Here is a 23,057-nt window from a genome sequence, read left to right as displayed (position 1 = left end):
TGGTTGAATGTCTGTCTATCATCCTGCAGGCAGGGGCTCAATCAGTAGAGTTCTGAGCACATGTGTTCATGAAAGACTCACAAGAGTTTGTCTTGAGTCATCATTAATCTAAGTATTGCCGTTGCCAAGTCATGGTCAGCGCACAGTGGGAGAGTAAAAGAAGGTTGGAAAGACAAGTAACACACAACCTCATGATGTAGTTACTTGACGGAGTGATTTAGTAAATGCAGGATGAGTCAAAAAGGAAGGGTTAGAACAAGCCAATCTTCCACACATATAAGAATCTTTTTCTAGGAGAACAGCTCGAGGTTTTGAAGAAAAGGAGTGCTGCTAGTTAAAAAATGAAATAAATTGAAGAACTTTTCTGGGTCTAGATTTTGGACTAATGTCAATCTGTCTTCCTTTTGTTTGTTGCAGTTGCATTATGTATTTTAAATGGGGGTTTCACTGCTGCCCTCATAGGGTGCACAGGACAGATATAAAAGGGTCTGAAGAGAATGTTCTTGTTTCATTACTGCTGCTCGAAATTATCTGGGCAGCCACCTGACTTAGAAGAATCTTTTCACATACTTTTAAAGATTTTTTTTTTTATGGATTTTGCAGTTTGTATTTCTTTTTTATTGCTCTTCAGTTTTCACAGTTATGTGTAGTACAGTACACAGTAAATTGTAGCCATTCGCATACTTTATAGGGACATACTGAAAATGTTAAGGTCACCATCAAATCTTGGAATGTCCTCCTTTCCATAGTAATTTCAATCTCTTCTTGCAGAGCTCTGTTCCCCTACCCTCTCTTATTAATAAACATGGTACCTTTCTGTTTACTTCTCTTTCCACCTGCACAGCTGCAGTCTTCTCTTTCAGCAAGAGACAGTCACAATTTTGTTTGTCACACTGAAATACCAATTTGTTATTCTTTATGGATTGTACACTTGGGTTTTCCTTATGGAATAGAAATTAAAAGAGCACTGACATTTAGAATATTAAGGAACTACTCCAACTGATTATAGTCTTGTTAAAATGAGTCATACACTTTCAGTCCAAACTTCTTGACATACGCATCCATATATATCAATTACTATGACATCATTGAAGGACTATTTTTACCTTGGTAATAAAAGCTGATTACATTTGTCAACTTTTCAAATGATGCTTAATCCAATGAATGTAAAGACAGGTCAGGAGAGACACTTGATCTCAAATAATAGCTAAGATGATTTTATATGTCTGAAAATGCTGTGCATGTAAAATATTTGCAGTTTTGAAGCGTAAGTGAAAACTGCACTGTAGAAACACAAAATAAATTAGGTTTACCAAGTAGAATTAAACTCACCTGTCAACAAAAGCATGGTGTAGGATGAAGATAGGATCATTCGCAGAGCCTTGTACTTGGGACATGGAGCCATTCATGTAGATGTGAAGGGCATTATGCAAACCACTTTGAGATATGTTTGATATCGCAGTGTGTGGATCAGCAAAGCCTGTATATTCCAGAGAAAATCACATGCTGATACTACAGTGCAGAGAATTCTTTCACCAGTAACACTGAAGATCAAAGCACCTAATTTCAACTCATTTACTTTCAGCATTTTAGACAAGAGCTTCAGAAAACATGTAAAGGAGTATTAATAAATTTCAAAGGCATAGCAAAGACGAAATTAGAGTAAGCTAAATTAAAACTCCTGCCATGTAGCTAATGCAGCATGTCAGCAAATGTACTGCTTAATTGGTTTATATTTTTAAATTTCTACATCCATCCTGTGTGACTGTAAAAAGGAAACCTAATTCCTGCAGGTGTTTATGCATGTATGTTTATTCACATTAAACTTACTCTTTTTTTTCTTTTCATTTTTTTCTCTGTCCTTAGGTATTTCTAAGGTACAACAGGCTAGTGTATCTCATCATATATGCAGCCATTTAATATCACTTATCTCTACAGAACTCATTCTTTAATTCAAAGGAGACAATGCAATACATGCTATTATCTTCACAAAAGGGGTTTGTAAATAATTAGTAAAATATTAATGCATGTGTATATGGTTAATAATCAATTGATGATCTTCTTTCACCTTTCCTCTTGAGCATGAAAGTCTGTGGACTGCTGTTATTTTGAATCTCTCCTAGAATACAGGCTTTACAAGTAGGTCACACAGAGCAAACCCTGAATTTCTGATCTGGTGTGGTAGCCTCCCCACACACCAGCTTTGGTGCTGGTAACCTTTTCTGAGCATCGTAACAGACAAGCCTCCTCCCTAATTTTAAGGACTCAAAATCAAAGTCAGCTAAACTACGTGGAACTTCTCTGGTTTTCTGTAAGAAAACATCTTAACCTGATGCTAGCCCTACTGCCATCTCTGGTTCACAAAGGTGTCATATTAACACAATTTCTGTATGTTGTAAGATGAGAAAACATAATGTAGGGATATTGAAACATCTTAAAAAATCAATAATCCAATAAAAAGGGCTTTGAGCAGTATGCATATTGTGCTGCTGCTCTGTGTTTTCCCAATATTGTCACATTTTATCAAAGATGGGAAAAAGAGAAAACTCTCTGGGAAATTCTTGATTCACAGAAGGTATTGATTGACATGTGGCCATTGATGTTTTGTTACTAAATAACATTCTGTCAGTTTGCAAACTTGACTATTAGACACCACTGAGAATGATCTGCTGGTGGGCTATTTTCACCTCTTCGTGCTTCTAAATTCCCTTATGAGGCTTTGCCTTGTCTAGCAACCTCTTTAAGCAAAATCTTTTGGTGAAAAGTCCTGGAGAATTTTCATAGAATCGTAGAAGCATTTGAGTGAGAAAGGATTTTTAAAGGCCATTTAGTCCAACCCCCTGCAATGAACAGACACCTACAGCTTGATCAGGTTCCTCAGAGCCTTGTCCAGTCTGACCTTGAATGCTTCCAGGAATGGGGATCCATCATATCTCAGGGCAGCATTTTTCAATACTACACTATATACTAAATGAAGCCTATCTATTACACTAAGGGTCAAATACACCCTGTGACACCTAAGAATCAATATATAATAATAACTGTCTATCTTTTTCACGGCAATATTATGAAAAACATTTCAAGAAATTCGAAGTAATTCAGAGAAGAAAACATAATCAGGAGAGTTGGAAGAAGTAGAGTCGGCTGATGATGAAAAGATTTCAAGGTAAGGTAAATCTGGATTTAGGAGAGAGCAACAATCCTGTTAATGCTTACAGATAACTGCAAGTGTCAAGTACATCCAAAGTGGAACAGGATTATTGAAGATGATGCATGGGAGTATAAACATGGGCAGAATTTCTCAAAGGGAAAATCTTGCCCACAGGAAGTTGCCTGATAGGGAATGTTATACTACCTAGCTGCCACCTAGCCAAAAAAAAAAAAAAAAAAAAAAAAACAGAATAAAATATATTTCTAAAGGTTCTGTGAAGAATAATGCATGTTGACATTTTGACCAGAATTGATAGGAATTGATTGCAACAATTTTGGCCTTCCTTACAGGTAGCCATAGTGTGTGACCACTGGAGTGGAGTTAGTTGATTTAACAATACTCCTTACCAGGGAATCTCTGTGAATCTTAACTGAAAAAGATACATATGTATATCATTCTGAAACTACTCTTTTACTTATATTCAGCTGCATTATAATATACTGAAGGTAAGATAGATTTGTGCAGGGTCTAGGCAGAAGGACAGATCTAGTGGTTGGCAACCCATTGCAGGGTTGATCATAGAATTTGATCATAGATCCTAGAATTTGATCATAGAATCATAGAATGGCATAGGTCAGAAAGGACCTTAAAGATCATCAAGCTCAAGTCGGAACTTGATGATCCTTGGGGTCCCTTCCAAACTAACTGCGAGGGACTCCAAAGATCATCAGCTTCCAACTTCCAACTTGATTTTGATGATCTTTAAGGTTCTTTCCAACCTAAGCCGTTCTATGATTATATGTTTCATACCAGACATTAGATACTTTCAAAAATTTCTCAATGCACTGCAAATACTTTATCTAATATTTTAGAAAAAAATATACAGAACATTCTGTCTCTAGTCAACTTTCATGAAACTCATGAATTTCAGCAATTTATTGCAATGATCATATGCTCACAAGTAACTGGGATGCTTTTAATAACCCCAACATCCCATCTCCCAGTTAATTGGGGTGCATTAAGTCATTCTCAAAGGTGCACCATGAGAAGTTAGGAAAGTCCATACAAACATTAAAGCTAGCAGGAATAAAACTGTAGTTTTGATATTAATTCATTTTATTTGTCTGGATATTAATCTTTTCTTTCAGGCAAACTGATATCACTGCCTGTGAACAGGGCAGCTCCTTCCACCTGTTTTGCATTATGGTGTGTGTGCCCATCCTCTCCCATGTACTGAATGCAGCTGTTCTTAACCCTTCCGTGAACTGAGTTAACTCACTGAACTGACAGAATACTCATGCAGTATCTTATGCAACGATTCTCAGTACCAAAAGGTGGTGAGAGTGACTGGCTAGAGGACTGAGGAAATTGCACAGAGAATTAGGAGGTAGTGAGCTATTAAATCATCCAGCCAGTATAGAAAGCTGAATCACTCAGACATCCTTCTACGTTCTCATTTAATTATGGAGTATTAGAAATAGCCAGTAGGGCATACATCACTGAAGAGACTTAAGTGTTACCAGTGATTTTAGTGAGAGAAGAATCATATTTGTAAGTGATTATAAATGTGATTCTGCTCCTACTTATAACCTTGTAGATCAGTAACAATGATTCAATGAAGTTGAAGCAACTTCAATAGAACCAGGCTAAATTAAATCAGATGAGAATTTAGCCCAAAGTTTATTATAGGAGGAGCTAATCATGTCACTCACAGTTAAGGCTGCCTAACTCTTTTAGGATGATATATAGGTGGTTCTCATTAAAAATGCAGTAAGTTAAGTATATGTCTTTTAACAGAGAATTTAACTATACTAACTTTAGATTTTACTGTCTAATGTCAGAGTCCACAGACGTTCCTGTATAATCTATCAAACATTATGTATTTCAAGCAGGTACTGTTTCCCTCAAGTGCTCATTTGCCACTGTCTGAAGTGCTGTAAGTATGTTTAGTGAAGGGTATGCAGACCTTGGAGAGCATTAGAAGCCTTCAGTGCTACAGAAACAGATGAACCATTCCAGAAGTCCTTTCTCCTCTGATTATTTTAATGGACTGCCAAACCTCTGTGATACTACTGATGTCTGTGAAATATTTATTGTTGTTTTGTTTTTAAACCTCAAAACTTTCTTAAAAAATATAATTTAGTTTTGTATGACTTTCTAGGCCTGTTATTGGGGCATCAGGGACTTTAAAGGCCAAATTCTGCTCTGCATATTGCATATCCAAGTGCAGCTGACTGATTACACATAGTGCCACTCTGGACAGGCATGACATTTTAATAAGGTTTCTACATTTGGGTGAAGCTCAGGACAGACAGATGCACATGCCATAAAACAGGAAAGAAGATACAGGTATAAAAATTTTAAGGCCATACCCTTACAGGTCTTTGAAGCTAGTGGTGTTCTTCTGACTTACAGTGGTGGAGACTTTCAGCCATTGGAAACATATTTTCTCAAGCAATGTTATTATTGTAACCACTCTAAAGTGAAGCAACTGCAAGATCTGCAGAATTTGGCCTAAAGGGCTGTAGCAAATGAAAGTTTGTGATTATCTAATTTAGACCACACCACCACCTAGGGTTTTTACTTATAATGATTCTTGCAGAACTTCACTGTGATCTGAGATGAACAGTCTTTCTGGTTATCTGTTCAGGACCCTCTGTGACTTGACAGCACTTTCTCAGTGTGCAGCCCAGCTTTACTCAGAGGTTGAGAATTTAAGCCGGATGAGAGATGTTGGCTGTAGGCTAAAACTTTTTTAATTAGAAGTTTTCTGCTGGAAAACTTCATTTTGAGAAACCATTTTTTGTTAGCTATATGGATTACAGTGAGAATATTGAGAAAAGTTTTCCAGATGAAAATATCTCATGGGATAGGATCTTACAGGATGTTCTATTAAACTGAAATTACATTTTGAAGTGCTTGATGTTCTGTTCCATTATTTCATGACAGGACAAGAGTAACAATACATAATTGTATCAGACAACGGACTGCTATGGCACTTGATACTATGTGTCCTGAGTTAATTCATGAATAATCAAAGTGATATAGAGTTTTAGAATCTGAAGAATATTATTTTGTCCATTTGTGGAAAATTTAAGAGGCACTGATCTTCATTTGAAATTGCCATGAATATACTCATCTTACATGTGGAAAAAAAGTATTTTTTTTACTACCTCTAATTCTTAGAACGTGTCACATTAAAGCTGACCTACACAAAGAAGCCCAAATCTTAATTTACAGTCAGCTGATCCTCACCTATTGCTTATAATATCAACTGATTTTCTGTACTCTTCTTGTATCCAAGATGCGTCTGATGAAGTCAGTAGTGTTTTCCAGTTAGGACCTTTGTTCAACAAATCCTAAGTAAAATATTTACCTCCAAGGAAAAATAGGCCACCTGCTTTTAATCCACTGTTTTTCAAAGGAGAAACTACTGTTTCAGAGTAAGAGGACATCCTGAGTGTTCAGTTCTACTAGGTGGTTGTTTTAACAGACTATATTGACCTTAGCTGATCATTTTTGTTGTGGTTACTCATAATTGACATCAGTTGTGTCTGCATAGCAGTGTTATCTCTCAGGCAAACATGGATTCAGTGTGGTGCTGATGACTACCTCTTAGATGGTCAAAATGTGCTTATTCCAGTTCACATGGATGCTCAGACATGGAAGGGCATGAAGTTTTGTCCAGAAGTGCATGATTTCTAAATCTGGAATACTCTGGCTTCATCTTCTAAGTGATCACAGCTCTTTTCCATTACAGAAATAAAGTTGAGGAGTAAATCTCACATGGGTGTAAATCAAGAGCCACTCCATTAGAATCATTAGCTTGGTTCTGCTCATCTTTTGTAAATCTAAAGTAGCACCACTAAGTAAAGGGAGTTACTTTGGATTTACTTTGGATCTAGAAGAAATTAGAATTTGACCTTAGTTGTATTGGCACAAACTTGGGTAAACCAGTGAAGAAGGATTTAAAAGAAGGAAATAAATGCTAGGATCTATGAACTGTTAGCAAATATGTGAGAATGCCATTACAGTATAGCACAACGGAAGCAAATTAGCAGTCTCATTTTGGCATCTGTATGTAACAAAAAGTGAAGCAGATCATTTGTAAGAAAAGAGCTACCAAAATGTATCTTTATTTATTCATTGTGAGTTTTTTGGTGGTGGTGGTGATTTTTATTTTTTTTTTTTTAGTAAAGGACTTCCTACTGTCTGTTTCAATCTTAGCATGTATTTTTGACGAGGTACTGCACTTCACTGTCTTTAGTTGAATAAACTGAAAAGTTTATGGTCCTGAGGTGTAAACTTAAGTGTCGAAATAATTCAGATTAAAAATAATCTCAATGGGGAAAAAAAAAGTGTCTTAAAACAAGTTAACTCCATATTGGAATAGAAAAGTTCTCAGAGTATTCAGAAGTCTTGTATTACATATCCTATTCAACTTTCGCAGGCAGGAAGGCAGTAACTCAATTTGATGGGCAAGATCTGGGTATTATTCTGGAACTCTCAGTTTTTTAATTACTGTTACTTTTCAATTTTAATGCATTTTAAGAGAATGAGGAATACACTCAGAGGAAAACCTGAAGGTGCTCTTGAAGCAGAATCTTAATTAAAAACTAAAATCTATGGTCTGAAACAATTTTCATTGTGGAAGCACTAAAGAGAGTAATGATAGTTGTATGGGAAAGGAATGTCCTATTCTTCAGCAATTTTTTGTAATAATTTTCAGGAGAATGAGTTAAAAATGCCTTTTATGAAACAAACAGCGAACAGATTTTAGGACTAGCTGGTTTTATAGATAGTTCAGGCTACAAGGAGGAGCTATTTCTGCACTCTATTGAACTTCATTTTCTTTCATAACAGCTCTGGAGAACCGTAGATAGAGCTCCTTCAGCTAGGCTATTAAAGTTATAAAACAATATGGTAAGGGCACTGGGAGTTGGACTACAGGAAACATTACTTTCTTAACAGGATTTCCCCTGGTAGAGAGAGAATTGTAGTACTGAGTTGGAGTTTTGCTTTTGGTTTCACATCTATGGAATGTCCAAGGACAGGACATTTATTGTCTCAATCTGTTCCCACTGAGCTTTTTCTTACTGTAGTGCATCCTCTTAGCCTTCCTCCACATTGATCCTAGGACTTGCAAAGGGCCTTCCCCATTGCTTCCCCATTGCTCCATCTCTCTCCTTCGCTCTTTGAACTACACTGGGGGAATCATTCAGGCACTCTAAAAAGGCTATTATGCATGCACATCTCGATAAAAAAAAACCAGATATAAATTCACTCTATCCTGGCTATAGGCTAAATGGATGCAGCCAGAGGTCATGCAACGCTATGTCCAAGATAATATATGCTACTTCTGTAACTACCTAAGCTTCTGGATCATATCTGGCTTGTGTTCATCCTCAAGGACGTGTCGTTTTGTCCCAAGCTTATAGGTGTTATCTAAATCACGTTAAATCCATGAGAGCTCATTGGTGCCTAGCCTAGTGATAATAAGCTGGAGCTTCACAATCTTAGTAGAAATACGAACATTCTTCCGATTCTAGAGATTTGTTACACAGAACAGGAAAGCTCACTTGGAGGAAAATTTGATCTACAAGAGTTTCTTCAGGATGTAGAGACATTGCCACAGTTCAGATAAAACATGATCTCTTCATAGTGTGCTTGGCTGGTGACTCTAGTATATTAATAAAGATCAGCCATGACTGCCATGACATTAATGTGACAGAGACAACAGAGAAAAGAATGATAAATTAATCAGACAAAAACCCTGATCCTGGTTTTAGAATTTAAATAAATTCCTGGCTTCCTCTTTGGGAGAGTTATGTGCTTCCTCAGGTCAAGGTACAATTTAATGAGTTGTCACAACACTGAAATTAAGCCTTTGAAAGTGAAGGGTCCATTTTGATTCTATGGCTCTATACACTGTGCCTTTGGCTTTGTTTACAATACTAACAGCAACACTCATGATTTTTTGTCTTGTTTATTTCATTTCCCTTTTCTCTACTTTTCCATTTTTACTCTTCACATTTATTCACATATGTTGTGGAGAAAAATGTGTAGAAAGTTATGCCACCTTTTTGTTTCCTGAACTTTTTTTTTTTTCTCAAATGTAAAAACCACAACTGTCAACAAAAACTGTTCAGAGCTGGAGTCAATAATAAATATCTTTATTTTCTTTTGTTTTCAGAATGCATATTTCACTTTTTTTTAACCTTTTTTTAGTACTGAAACAGATTCTTTTTTTTCCTTCCCCTTTATGGCATTGCATATTGCATCAAGAGTAATACCAGACAATTAAAAGCTTTGCTTTGTTATCCTCACACCAAAGTCTATACTGTATTTTTTGGTCCTTGTGGCTTCCCTGCAAGTAAAAGCTCTGGCATATCAATGAAAATACGGCCAATTTGATTCAGCAGATAAATAATACAGCAGGGAAGTAATGGTATTTGGTAACTATAATGTGCTAGCCTTGTTTACTAGCAATTTAGCAAGTTTTGAAAGAGATTGGGTCAATAGATAATTAAGAATAACAATTCTATTTACAAAAGAATCCTCGTTTATCAGCAAATTAGGAACCTTTATAGTGGATTGGCTAATTAGATAACTGAGATGAATAACTAAACACTTCAGCAAAAGATGCTGAAGTTAGACTAGATTTCAGGAAGAAATTCTTTACTGTGAGAGTGATGAGACACTGGAACAGGTTGCCCAGTGAGGTTGTGGATGCCCCCTCCCTGGAACATTCAAGGCCAGGCTGGATGGAACTGTGAGCAACCTGGTCTAGAGGGAGGTGTTGTAGCAGAAGATTGGAACTACATGATCTTAAAGGTCTCTTCCAATCCAAACCATTCTGTGATTGTATGATTAATGTTCAAGGTATAATGTCATCCTTAATCCTTGGATTCTGGGGTGAAGCTACTACGAGTTGCTGAATGCATATACACAAGCCAAGTGGCAGCATCTTCTTTCACCCTTGACATTCAGCACAGTCCCTGGAAGACAGACTCAGGATAATCCTGCAGTCTGCATGGACTTGGTTGCAATCATGGGAAAGTAGGTTATTAGATTATCTGTTTTTATCTGTTTTTATGCAGATACATTTCTGTGCCTGGTACTAACTATTGTTGAAACAATGTCTCATAGTAGATGGATTTAGGGTCTGGTCTAGTCTGTGCTTTCGATATTTTTAACATGGTACTTCCTGTATGTTGATAGGAGTAAGTATTATTTATAATACTTATTTAATAATAATAATTATTTTATAATTATATATGGCATAATACAATATATATTTATACAATTTTACATTATAGTATGTTATGCTATATAATTATGAGTTGTGCATAACGAAATTAGCTAAAAACATCTAAAATTTAAAAGCTCTAATCCTAGAGACAATCAGGTTACTGACAGAAATGTCATAGCAGAGTGAAGCGTTACCTTCCAAAGTGTTTCGGAAGCTGTAATTGGCCATTTTATCCATGGATCCAGATTCATAGTGAGTGAGTGACAGGCAAAATTCAACTTCTGATGAAGATGGGAGCCTTGGGGTCCTTGATTTGTCATTGTTTCCAGGATTTCGAAGTATAGGCCCTTCAGTAGTGGCGTTGCATAAAGCCTGTTGGCTGTTGTACTCTTCAGATCGAGTGCAGATTACCTGTACAAAACACTTTCTATTAGCAAAGTTGCAGTTAAAAAAAAAACTGAAAACAAACAAAGAGATACTTTGATTACTATGTTAGGAAGAAGTGAAGGAAATATATGATATAGTAAGGTTGTTGCAAGAATATATATTTAAAATTGTCTATGTAATATTTTAATATAAGAAGATGTTTCATGGAAAACATCACCCTACTATGGTGCAAATTTTGAAATAATGCACCAATGACTGTCCATGTGGGATAATGTTATCACCCTTTTTTGCACTTGGAAACTCATGAAAGCTAAATTCAGTGTTATCAATCAGTGCAGCAGGATTCAAACAGAGTTAAACCTTTTGCTGCAGTTGCAAAAATGAGGCTTTTGGCTTCAACAGGCTCCTGAACAAAGCCATAATCATGGACTTGTCTACGTATGCAGTAAAGGAGAAAATTGTTGACTTGGAACATGAAAACAATTGTAATTTGGTCTGAAAATATCTATCTGTGCTTTGTCAAACTAAATGGACAAATCACTTAGTTTCACTGTATCTTGATGATTTTTTATGTACAAAATGAGAAAATACCATGTTCTTCACAAGAAGATGCACATATATCAAAATCTGAGGTGCTGTGTTCATGGATATTGGAAAAGTATTAACATTCAAAAGTTTTTCATCCTGGGAGTGTATCCTTGTTTCATCAACTGAAACAATGGAGAATGTGTGTGAAAGCACCATATTTGCATTGAATGAGGTGGAGGAACGTGAGGTTCTCCATGATGGAAAGAAGTGAATGGGAGATTTACTTTGCCACTGCTAATTGTGTACAAATTGCCAGGAATGAAGAAACACTTTAGGGCAACCTGTGCGATCAATAGAGAGAAGCATCTCCAGAGTGTGATTCAGCCCTCCCAAACCAGATGTCTGGTAACTGAGATGTACTTACTTCCAGGGGTGCCAAGCTCTCTCCATTGATTAAGATAGTGAAAGAAAATGTGTAAAAAAAATCAATGTAGGAACAGTCTCTGGACTGCAGTTAGAAAGGAAAGCAAAATTAAATGTTCTGCTTAATGTTCTGTTCCTGCATTAGGGTGGGATGAATCGCACCCTGGAGGCATGGATATGCCTCTGAAGTCACTTAAGACAGAGTCAAAAGCAACCTGCTTCACAGCCTAACAAACTTTTGGAATACTGGAAGGAGATGAGAAGAGAAGAATAATTTCCCAAGTGAGTTGTCCACGTAGAAAATGTGTGACAGGACTGGTGATATAACCTAGATTTCTTAAGGATCTGGAGTTCTTAAATGATAAGCTGCTTATGAATATGAATCATATGAATCTCATGAATAAATTCCTCTTCCTTTCTTTTTTTCTTTTTTTTTTTTTTTTTTTTTTTGAGATAAGAAAGCTTATCAGAGAAATTTATCCATTGAGACTGCTCTGATAACTGAAATTTGCCCTGGTATATTAAAACTGCTAAGGTGCCTTTGGAGGATGAAGGTGATTGTCCAGCAGGGTTTAACATGCACAGAACTCAATTTCTTTTGGCAGATCTCCCAAGGATTGTGCTTCCAAGAAATTTATTTTCAGATTTCACCAAGAAGGAAGGGGTAGCAAGATAGAGAGACCTACACTTGAAAACACAAAGCATAGCTACACAGCTGTTTTGATGACTGTTTTCTCATTACTCTAATGAAGTTCAACTGAAGTTAAAAGGAAAGCAGGGGGATGATTCATGTGGGAGATGTTATAGTGTTTTTTTTTGCTTATAGAGAATGCACAATCTCAAGTCCCTATAAATGCACTAGTGAAGAAAACTGGTGAGCCTTGCCTGGTGGGCCTCAACTCTTTTTCCCAGTCAGCACTTGGCTCAGAAACTGCAATCACAAAAGCTTTCTTTCTAGCTTGGTTTTCCCCAGTCCTTTTGTAGAGTTCTCCTGGCTTTGCTGCCTTGTCATCTCTTGTCTTTTCATCCTCTGCCCACTACCCAGAGATATAACCCCACTCATCATAAAGAGGAATCATGCATTGCTTTCACAACTGGCATCTCAGACACTCAGGGAGCCTTCAAGCATGAGTTCAAATATATCTAAACGAAAGAACATGGCCCCGTTGTTTTGTTTGTTTGTTTTTAGTGTGATTTAATTACACTCAATGTTAGGAGGCTTATAAATGCCTAAAGTGTTATTTTTTTATTCAATTTGTGTCTCTGTGTAGCCCTTTTTAACTGACCAAGTGAACAGAAGCAAGATGCTGTAACGTATCTGGTAGTGAATGATCATGAAATGCCCACATTAGGGGCAGGAATTAAAGTGCCTGTAAGTGAAAGTAACTGTGCCTTGCCTGCCCTGAACCAAACATTGAAGTCTGGCTGTAAAATGAGCTTGGGTGCTTTTCCATAAGGGTGTGATTTAGGTGTTACAAGTTATAGTTCTATCCTGAAAATATTATTTGCTGTTTTATCAGTCAGGTGAAGTGTTAGTAGTAACAGCACATAGGGCAGTCAAAAGCATCTTTTTTTATCCTTCTGGATTTAATCTGCATAACGTTTACACAAAATAGGTCATAGCATTGCCTTTTTTTTCCCTTTCAGTATGAGGTCTTTCTACTAACAAAATGCTCTTTAAACACATTTTGTATTCCATTTTCGAACAGTTCTGAGCAAATTTCTCTGTTCACTCTGAAAAAGCCTCACATTCAAACTGCACCCAGCGTCTGTATGCACAAATCCACTGGCTACACAGACATTGTTACAAAGATTCTCTGAGGAACAACTTATGTAAGCAATAAGCAGAGCAAACACCAGTAGATGGCAGTCCAGAATGCACAGCAACATTCATGGGCTTCGTGTCAAAAAAAAAAAAGAAAGAAAAAAAGAAAAAAAAATCCCTTGATGCACTGCAGCTGAGATCTTCTGCACAGCTCTTTGTATCATTTCTTAGAAAACAGGCTGTAAATGTGCAGAAGCATTGCTGCTGTTGAGTTTGCTCCTGCTTGCACAGGCCAGCCCCTGGGCTGAAGTAAAAGGAATTGCTTTTGGCAAAGTTCAGTCTTTTATCTACCACTTTTAAATTCAAAGCTTTGGAGTTTTGAGTGACAAATTATTTTTGCTTATTACATAGAGACATGTACCTGAAAAGTAACATACACCTGGAAAAGCTGGTGAATAATTTTATTGGGTATTGAAATGGCTGCTCACTGAAAAAGTGGTCTGAAATTCCTTTGGTTGCTGAGGAAGTGCAGCTGTAAGAATTGAATCTGCACCTCTGCATATTGCTTCCTCAGAGAGCCAGTTCCTAACTCTGTTCCTCCTATGAGCCCACAAACCACAGATCTACCCTTGTCTGGAAGATGTATCAGAACATTTTTGTGGTTCTATGCTACAGGTTAATACAGCATAAAATAACACTTTGGAGTGCAGCCAGAGCAACCATTTGCCTGTGAGGCACATCATGCCTCTCTCAGGGGTGAGAAATGGGCATTTCCAAGCCGTCCTTTGGTGCATTTGGTCATCCTTCTGTACTCAGCTCTGGTGAGGCCACACCTCCAGTACTGTGTTCAGTTTTGGGTCCCTCATTACAAGAAAGACATTGAGGACCTGGAGTGTGTCCAGAGAAGGGCAGCAAAGCTGTGAGGGGTCTGGAGCACAAATCTTATGGGAAACAACTGAGGGAACTGGGATTGTTCAGTCCAGAGGAGAGGAATCTGAGGAGAGACCTTATCACTCTCTACCACCAGCTGAAGGAAAGTTGTGGTGAGGTGGGGATTGGCCTCTTCTCCCATGTAACTAGAGATAGGACTAGAGGTAGTGGCCTCAAGTTGCACCAGGAGAGGTTCAGGTTGAACATTAGGAAAAATTTCTTCTCAGGAAGACTGTTTACGCACTGGCACAGGCTGCCCATGGAGGTAGTGAAGTCACTGACTCTGGAGGTGTTCCGAAAATGTGGAGATGTGGCATTGAGAGACATGGTTAGTAGGCATAATTGTAAGACATAATCTAATCTTAATTAAATGGCAAAGCTCAGGCATTTTCTTCACCAAAGAGGAAAAATACACGGAAATCCCCAAATCTACAATAGAACAAACTGTACTTTGGGAGCTTACTTTTATAGGCAGCACTTTAGCAGGTGCTGTGTCTATAGCAGCCCAAATGGTTTCTAAGAGATCGTGTATATTTATACTTAATTCTTAATGTACTCCTGAATGTGAGAAGATAAAACAGACAAAGAAAAGAGAAAATTTGTGAACTAAAACTTTGTGAAGAAACTCTAAAAACCTTTATATGCATTCTTTATGCAAGTGAAAGGTCATTAATTATCTCTGTGACCCTTCCAGCATAAGCATTAACTGGAAGAGCTATGAGACTGAAGGCTACAAATAGATGAGACAAATGTAAAGTGACAGCTCTAAAACAAACCCAGGCCCTGCAAGGTATTTTCTCAGCCTCCAGAAGAAGTTGATGAGTTTTGTCTATTTGCTCAGAGGCAGCCCAAAACTGGTGGATAACTTACATTGCACTCAACACTTCAAAATGTTGCTGGGGAGGAGTAGAAAACTCTGGTATCAATTAGGGCTGCAATATTCATAAAGTCTTTCTGGCTTGATAGACTGTGATTCCCTGATCTCTCTGTCTCCAAGTTGTGCCCTCTCTGTGTTGCTGTATCTGTATCCACCACAAATTCTCAGACCCATCTTTCTATAGGCAGGATTTTTTTCTAGTGAATTACAAATAAATAAAAAGAAAGAAAATGCATTTTTTTGTGAAATTCAGTAGCTGTTAATTTCTATAATTTTGAGTATTTTTTTGTTTGTTTGTTTGTTTGTTTGTTTGTTCTTCCACAGAACTGTAGAATGTCCCAAATGGGAAGTAACCCACAAGGATTATCATGTCCAACTGTGGGTTCCACAAAGGAATCAAACCCAAACCCAATGTCTGAGAGTGCTGTCCAAATACTCCTTGAACTCCAGCCGTTTGGGGCCGTGCCTGCTGTTCCATCCCAATAGCCCTCTGGAGCAGACCCTTTCCCTTGCTCCCTCTTGCTTTCCTGTCGCCTCTCTGCTTCCTATGAGGGAGCAGAATGCCCAGAAGTCCATTAATGATAACTTTCTAGTTCAAGTATTGGACAGACCAACAAGAGGTGAAGAACTGCTGGACCTATTGCTCACCAACGTAGAGGAGAATTTTAAAGATATTAAGCTTGGAGGTAGCCCAGGCTGCAGTGACCATGTCCTGGTCAAACCTGTGATCTCAAGGAACTCAGGCTTGGCAAAGAGTGGAATCAGGACTCTGAACTTCAGGAGAGCAAACTTCAGGTTGTATAAAGAGTTGTTGGATGAAATCTCCTGGAAAACTCTACATGGGGACAAAGAAACATAACATAGCTGGCGGCACCCTAAGGATGCCTTTCTGAGAGCACAAGAGCTCTCCATCCTCCAGCAAAAGAAATCAGGATGATGAGTCAAGAAATCACCTGCACATGCTTGAAAAGTGGGCACACAGATATCTAATGTGGTTTAACAAGACCAACTGCTGAGTGTTGCGCTTGGGTTGGAGCAATCCCAGATAGGAGAAGAACTCATTGTGAGCAGTTCTGCAGAGATGGACTAGGGACTCCCGATAGACAAAAAGCTAGACATGAGCCAGCAGTGTGCCCTTACAGCCCAGAAGGCCAACTGCATCCTGGGCTGCATCAACAGACCATCAGAGATAGGTGATTGTCCCATTCTCCTCTGCCCTCGTGAGGCCCCAGCTGGAGTATTGGTCTTGGGTGCCCAGTACAGGAAGGATGTGGAGGTGTTGGAGCAGGTCCAGAGGATGATCAGAGCACGAAAGCAGCTATCCTATGAAGAAAGGTTGATGGAGTTGGGCCTGTTTGTCTTGGAGAGGAGAAGGTTCTGTGGAGACCTCATTGTGGCCTACCAGTACTTGAAGGATGCTTGCTAGCAAGAGGGGAACCGACTTTTCACACAGTCCAAAAGTGATAGGACAAGAGAAAATGGCTTTAAATTAAAATAAGGTAGATTTAAGTTAGATGTTAGGAAAAAATGTTTTACTCAGAGAATGGTGAGGTGCTGGGACAGGCTGCCCAGAGAGTTGTTCATGCCCCATCTTTGGAGGCATTCTAGGCTGTATTGGATGAGGCTCAGGGCAGCTTGATCCAGTGGCTGTTAGCATGTGGCATGGGATTGGAAGTGCTGATCTTTAAGGTCCTCTCCAACCTAAGCCATTCTACAATTTCCATTTTTTAAAGGTGGACAGAAAACAGTGCTTCGAATTCTTCCCTCAGATTATTCAACTAGCAGTACAGTTCCGTGATAAGCTGTGCTTAGAATTAAGTAACAGTGCCTGAATAACAGAAATTATTATTTCTTATCAAGTCATATTTCCAAGTAATGGATCTAAAGTACTGCCATTATTAGTTCAAGAGCCTTGTATCCATTTGGTATTTTTGGAGTGTATTTCCCATTTGTAGTATCTTTCCATTTGTAGTTCTACAGGACGATACAGAAAGAAGTGCTAAGGGAAATTCTTACTGCTTGCATCAAAAAGTTGGCTCTAGGCTTGCACCACCACAGCTGAGAGTAGGCAGCCCTCCACGCTATGCAATTACTTCTCACAAATAACTTTTGTGTTAGGAGAGAGAAAATTCAAGGGATGGAGGATGAAGTCAGTGGTGTAGCCTGGTTGCACAACTACAAATCTAAAACAGCATTTATATTCTCCTGCATTATTTTCCTCATTGATTGTCTAGCACATGGGGGATAAAACCCAGAAATCTGATGCTAAATCCCAGCAGAAATATTCTGCTTTTAATTGCAGAAGGCTTTTAAAATTTATTTAGGTATTTATTTATTTATATTTATATTTGTAGCTCCATTGACTTCAGTAAGTTCCCCACAGAATCATAGAATGGCCAGGGTTGGAAGGGACCTCAAGGATCACGAATCTTCAACTCCCCTGCCACATGCAGGGCCACCAACCTCCACGTTTAATGATAAACCAGGCTGCCCAGGGCCCCATCCAACCTGGCCTTAAACACCTCCAGGGACAGGGCATCCACAACCTCTCTGGGCAGCCCAAATTGTCTCTGGTGAAGAGGATAGTGGAATTTCACCCACTTCTATTTAAGCAAGGCATCATAATTATTTCTTTAGCAAATTCATTAGCTTGAATAATTATAGACATAAACAGTAAAACTCTCAAAATGTCATGGAAGAGCTGCATTTCCCACCTTGCCCTCTGATAAATTGGTGTGGAATTATAAAACTTGGTAAAGGTGCCATGCACTCCTAAATAAATCTAAATGCAACATTTGAATCACCAAAAGCAAGTGTCTGAAAGCATAGGAAAATCCTTTCTACCCACTCTGAAGTATGAAAGAAGCAAGCAAACAAAACTACTAAAGATCCCTGGTAAACTTTCTGGCTAAAGCAGAGGCAGGAATCAAAAGTTTCACTTAGATGGTAAACATCAGGAAAATGTAGACTGATAATTCACTCAGCTTAGTGGTAACAGCAGTGTGCCAAATAAAAGTAAGGGGAAAGCAAGAATTTCAGCATGTATTCATGGGTATCCATGTTGCCATGGCAACTTCTCAATGGAATAAAGTATTTTCTCCTTTCTTTAGGGATTAAAAAAAAAAAGATAGATGCTGTTCTGCAAATAGACACTTTGCCTTTTAAAAACAATTCCATAACTGTATCTTGAGAAGAATTTCCTCCTGTAGCAGACATTGTTTCGTTATGCTTTAGAAACAGACTTAATATTGTAAAAGGACACTACATTTCAAACACGTTATTCAAGAGGTTTCTCTTGCTCTTTTTGATCTGTATGCTTATGAAAAACCTAAATTCCTCCACATTTCTGGATCTTCCTCTTCTCCCTCTCTCTCTTTCTCTCTTTTTTTTTTTTTTTTTTTTTTTTTTTTTTTTTTAAATCCTCTTGTTTATCTACAGAGCTTAGATAATCAACATATTCTGCAGCAGATCTATGCTTTGTGGTTGACGTTAAGGCTGTGTTTGTTTCCTCTCAATTTTCTGGAGTGAGATTCTAATCTCTTATTTTTTGCTATTTAAAGCAACTGTATCAACTAAGTTATTCCATCGTCAGCAAGTGTTAAAAATTGGATTCAATGCCAATAAAGAAATATCAGTTAGTTTTGCATCTTCACCCCATGCTCACTGACTGAAAATGTCACTCTGTTCAATCTCGGTCATTCTTTCCTGGATAAGGCAGCTGGTAGTGGATGTTAAAGTTAAATAACCCCCTTTGAATTTGAAATTGTGCTATTTTGGAAACTGGAAGCTATTTTGGAAAGTATAACGTTTCCAGAAGTGACTGAAAAATATAAGTGATAAACATTCACTTTCAGAAATGACTTGGAAAGCTTCATCAAAGAACTTAGGTGATTGCAGTCATAGATACTGACACTGAATGCATTTTAAATATAGAACAATATTCATTGTTGTGCCTACTGAAGTTATAAAATATATGTGTTTTTAAAGCCACTGATTTCATAAAATGTGTTTGTTTCCATGATATCTCTACGACAATAACCTTAAATGAAAACTTATAAACTGACTAATTCTTAAATATATTCACTGCGACTGACAAAGCGTTTGGGTTCTTATCTCTAGGATAGAGAAGTTCTAAGAATTTGGATATGGTTAATAATATCTTTGAAAAAGGGAGCTAAATCTAACTATCCGATCCCTCCAGGGCTTTTAGAAAATGTTGCTAGCAGCTTGCTGATTCCTTTATACAACCTACCTCCTACGGCTTTGGTTGTCTCATCCAGTACACTGCACTAAAAGCTCCACTTGACAAATATAGCCAGCTCAATTCTAGTTTCATTTATTCCACGTTAACACTTGTACCATTTCCTGTAACTCTCTATTTAGTTGCGCACAGACCGGGATCAGATCCACTTCATTCTGATAATGCAGTCCAATTTAGTCAGTAGAGTTCATCTTGATTCCTACTATTAGAAATAAGGGTAATCTTTATATATTAAATCAAAATACGTGTTTTTTGACTCTATTTATTTTATGTCTATGGATAAAATATATGTGGCTAGGAATGTTCCTGGGCACTGAGACCAAATTACAGCATTGCAGAATATGTCAAATTGGAAGGGACCTATAAGGATCATTGAGTCCATTTCCTTGCTCCAAGTCCAAAATCAGACCAAACAGCATGAAATAATCCATAGCTATGCTAAAAATAAAACACAACATCTTAGTTTCCTGAAGAATGTAACTTCAAACAGCCAACTAGAAATCGTCCCTGAAAAGTACCTATGAGGGGGGACAACTAAATATAATTATACACATACATTTAACATAGTATGTATGTTTAGACACATATGTATTTATATAATGCATACAAAATTTGTGCCAGAGAACATCCTCAAATAGGTCTGTTATAGTAGATGGAAATGCTTGAGTTTACAGGACTAGACGTAGACCACATTATTTAGAGGGCACAAGTCAAGATTAAGTACACAAAACCAGCCCACTAGCCCCAGTTAGTCGTTGTTCTGTAAGGCCAGAATATCAGTGAGCTGCTGGCTTGTATCTCTTTCACTTCCCATTAAATCACTAGCACTGCTCAATCTTCATTTGGGTTGTTGGTACAGAAATAAATAGAACAGAGCTCGATTTACACCAACATAATCATAGACTTCAGTGCCAGAAGGGACTGTTGTTATTGTCATTATGGAGTACATCTGTAGAAGCCAACAGACCTCTGCTGCTGTATTTTAGGCACTGTGATAATAATGAGCAAGAGCCAAATAAACTCTAGAAGCTCTCAGTGTTAGAACAGCACAGTATAGTTTGAATATATGAGACTGTATCACCTAGGTAAATATGTAATCTTGGCTTACAAACTAACTCACGGTGTTTGTAAGTGGAAGGCATAGCTCTCGAACTTACTTATTTCCTTTGAGCAACAAAGATCGCTTCTTATTTTTCTTTTGAACTACTGAGGTGAACAGCACAGATGTTTCTTCCACGCTCTAAGGATTATTTACTTATTTATTTGCTTATTTATGTTGAAAGCAGACAAGACTAATTGGCTAGTTTTAACTCTTGATGTAGAAAGTCACAGAGAGGAGTAGATCTTCTTAGAACCATTTACTTCATTCAGTCACCAACCATTTTGCAGTGATTGTTTGCTAGCTATTTGCATACATAAACATTTCTTTAACTCAGCTGGCTGCTCCAGCACACACAGTCCTATTCAGTCTGTTAAAGCTCATGCCTGGAAACAAAAGCATGACTTTCATCCCTCTAGACTGATTTTTATTCATAATGAAATATGTTCTACAGTCTAGAGAGATGAATGAATACTCTAAATGAAGATCCACATAAAATCTGGAAAGCAGTTTACTTTCTCTCCAGATTCTGCACCTCTCTTAAGTACCTGAAGTCAGGTTGGATAGTTGGAGCTTGATCAGCTTTTCCCTTTCCCTAGTTCTGCCCTATCCTCTCACCCTCCCCTTACCTTCATCCCTTTGCCTGTCCTTACCTGCCATGAGGAGAAAAATGATGCTGGGCTGAGTAAATTAGGGTTGGTGGGGTGTTGGCCACCCATGTATTCATCAGTGCAGATTACACAGTCCTCTGCATCTCGCCAGTCCCAGTAGGGTATGGTGAAGTTCTCATCACCCGTTATCTTCTGTATCTCACGTTCCCACAGCAGCAGAAAAGCACGATGCCAAGGCAGAAAACCAGGAGCTTCATGGGCAAAATCAATGTCCCTCCACACTTTGGAGCCACCTAAAAGTGTGTCTCGAGAGGCATAATAATGCATCCAGACGAAGAGATCATACACGTTGATATTTCTGAACATGGGGTTGGAGCCGTTGTTCATCTGAGCATATGTGCCAGTAGCAATGACATAGTCCTTGCTAGGGATATTCTTTGCTAGGTTAAGGTAGGCAAGGAACTTGTCCTTCTCACTGACGGTGAGCTGGAAGATGTTTCTTCTCGTTCTGAGTCGCCTTTCAGTGCAGTTTTGTCCCGAGAAGCCAAACTTGCACTCCCCACAGTTGTACCCCATGAAATTGCCTCTGCATCTGCATGTCCGGTTGTAAAACACAGAAGGCCAATCCTCTCTATCATCCACTCCTGAGAAAGGAAACTGTGGTCCCAGAGGAGCTTGAGAGAGAAGGATGTGCTGGCAGGTTCCTCTGTTGGAACGCTCCCCACAAGGGGACCCATCTCCAGCCCAGGGAGGACAGCACTCCTTCCTCAGCAAGCTTTGTGTGTTCGCACAGACTCTGGGGAACTGCCCAGTAGAAGGCTGAAGGATGACCAGCAGTGAGCCCATGGCAAACAGAAACATCCTTACAGAGCAGCAGGAGAGCATCAGCGTTATGCTTCAGTGCATGGAGAGTTCTCTCTGACTGTTCCAATGACCTGAGTGTGAAAGAAACTTCTCCACCCAACTGGGAATGCTTCACCACTGACTTCTGCTACTGTGCACCCTGCAGTGTCCTTCCCCATTCCTACCCTGGATGCATTTACATGCAGAATATACTTCTGTGATTAATCTGACTATCACATGTTGTGGATGAAAGCCAACTGACTTTTTTCCCCACCCCCTAAAGGTTTCAAAATGAAGGCAATTATTGCAAAATTTTAATCTTCTGCCTAGCACATGATTGCTTTCTTGTTGCAGTTGGAGAAGAAGTAAGATTAAAATCTGGACACGGGAGCAACAGTTGGCTATTAGGCAACATTGTTTGATAATATACTTTTGTGTAAATTATTGTTTGAAAAAAGATCCAGAAAATTTGATCAGTTAAGTAAGGACAGTGAACAAAAAAATGGGAAAATGACTATTAGTGTGCAGATAGGAGGGGGGCACAATAAATTATTTGGCTTGGTCTTTTTTTATATTTCAGCTTAAGCTGACTTTCCCAGACCAGCATATGGCAAAGTAACTCTACAAAGTGAAAAATTGTCAAGAAAAAATAATGTTCATTCCCCTGTTATGTCTAGCATTTAAATAGATAACTCCATGCCAAAATCTGCATCCAAATCTCTTCAGTTTTTTTGGAATATACACAATTTGTTATCAGATTTGACAACAGTATTTTTATCAGGATCTGGAAACCAAACCTTGGCTTCTGTCTTCCTCCCATCAGGAAGCACCAAATCTATGTGCTTTGCTCAGTACATTACTCCAGACAACTCACTCCTTTTTCTTCTTCTAAGAAAGCCTGATCTGCAATAGCGGAGCTATACGAAAACT

At 38.3% G+C, this 23,057-nt stretch overlaps 1 protein-coding gene across 1 annotated transcript in view; it reads right to left on the bottom strand.

The window, feature by feature from the left end:
* The window catches only part of TYR (tyrosinase), a 45,684-nt gene extending 23,539 nt beyond the window's left edge, over positions 1 to 22,145 (bottom strand). Inside the window, exons 1-3 of the mRNA XM_042839847.1 lie at positions 21,327 to 22,145; positions 10,598 to 10,814; positions 1,333 to 1,480 (exon numbers count right to left, since the gene is read on the bottom strand). Coding sequence (XP_042695781.1) covers positions 1,333 to 1,480; positions 10,598 to 10,814; positions 21,327 to 22,145 — 1,184 coding nt within the window. The remainder of the gene's footprint in view (positions 1 to 1,332; positions 1,481 to 10,597; positions 10,815 to 21,326) is intronic.
* Positions 22,146 to 23,057: the final 912 nt, after the last annotated feature.

Source organism: Centrocercus urophasianus, unplaced genomic scaffold, assembly GCF_019232065.1.
Source record: "Centrocercus urophasianus isolate 14NV4802_14NV808 unplaced genomic scaffold, USGS_Curo_1.0 seq_1, whole genome shotgun sequence".
Lineage (NCBI taxonomy): Eukaryota > Metazoa > Chordata > Aves > Galliformes > Phasianidae > Centrocercus > Centrocercus urophasianus.
Note: the sequence above shows the minus strand (reverse complement) of the source record. Positions and strands in the feature narration are given on the sequence as shown.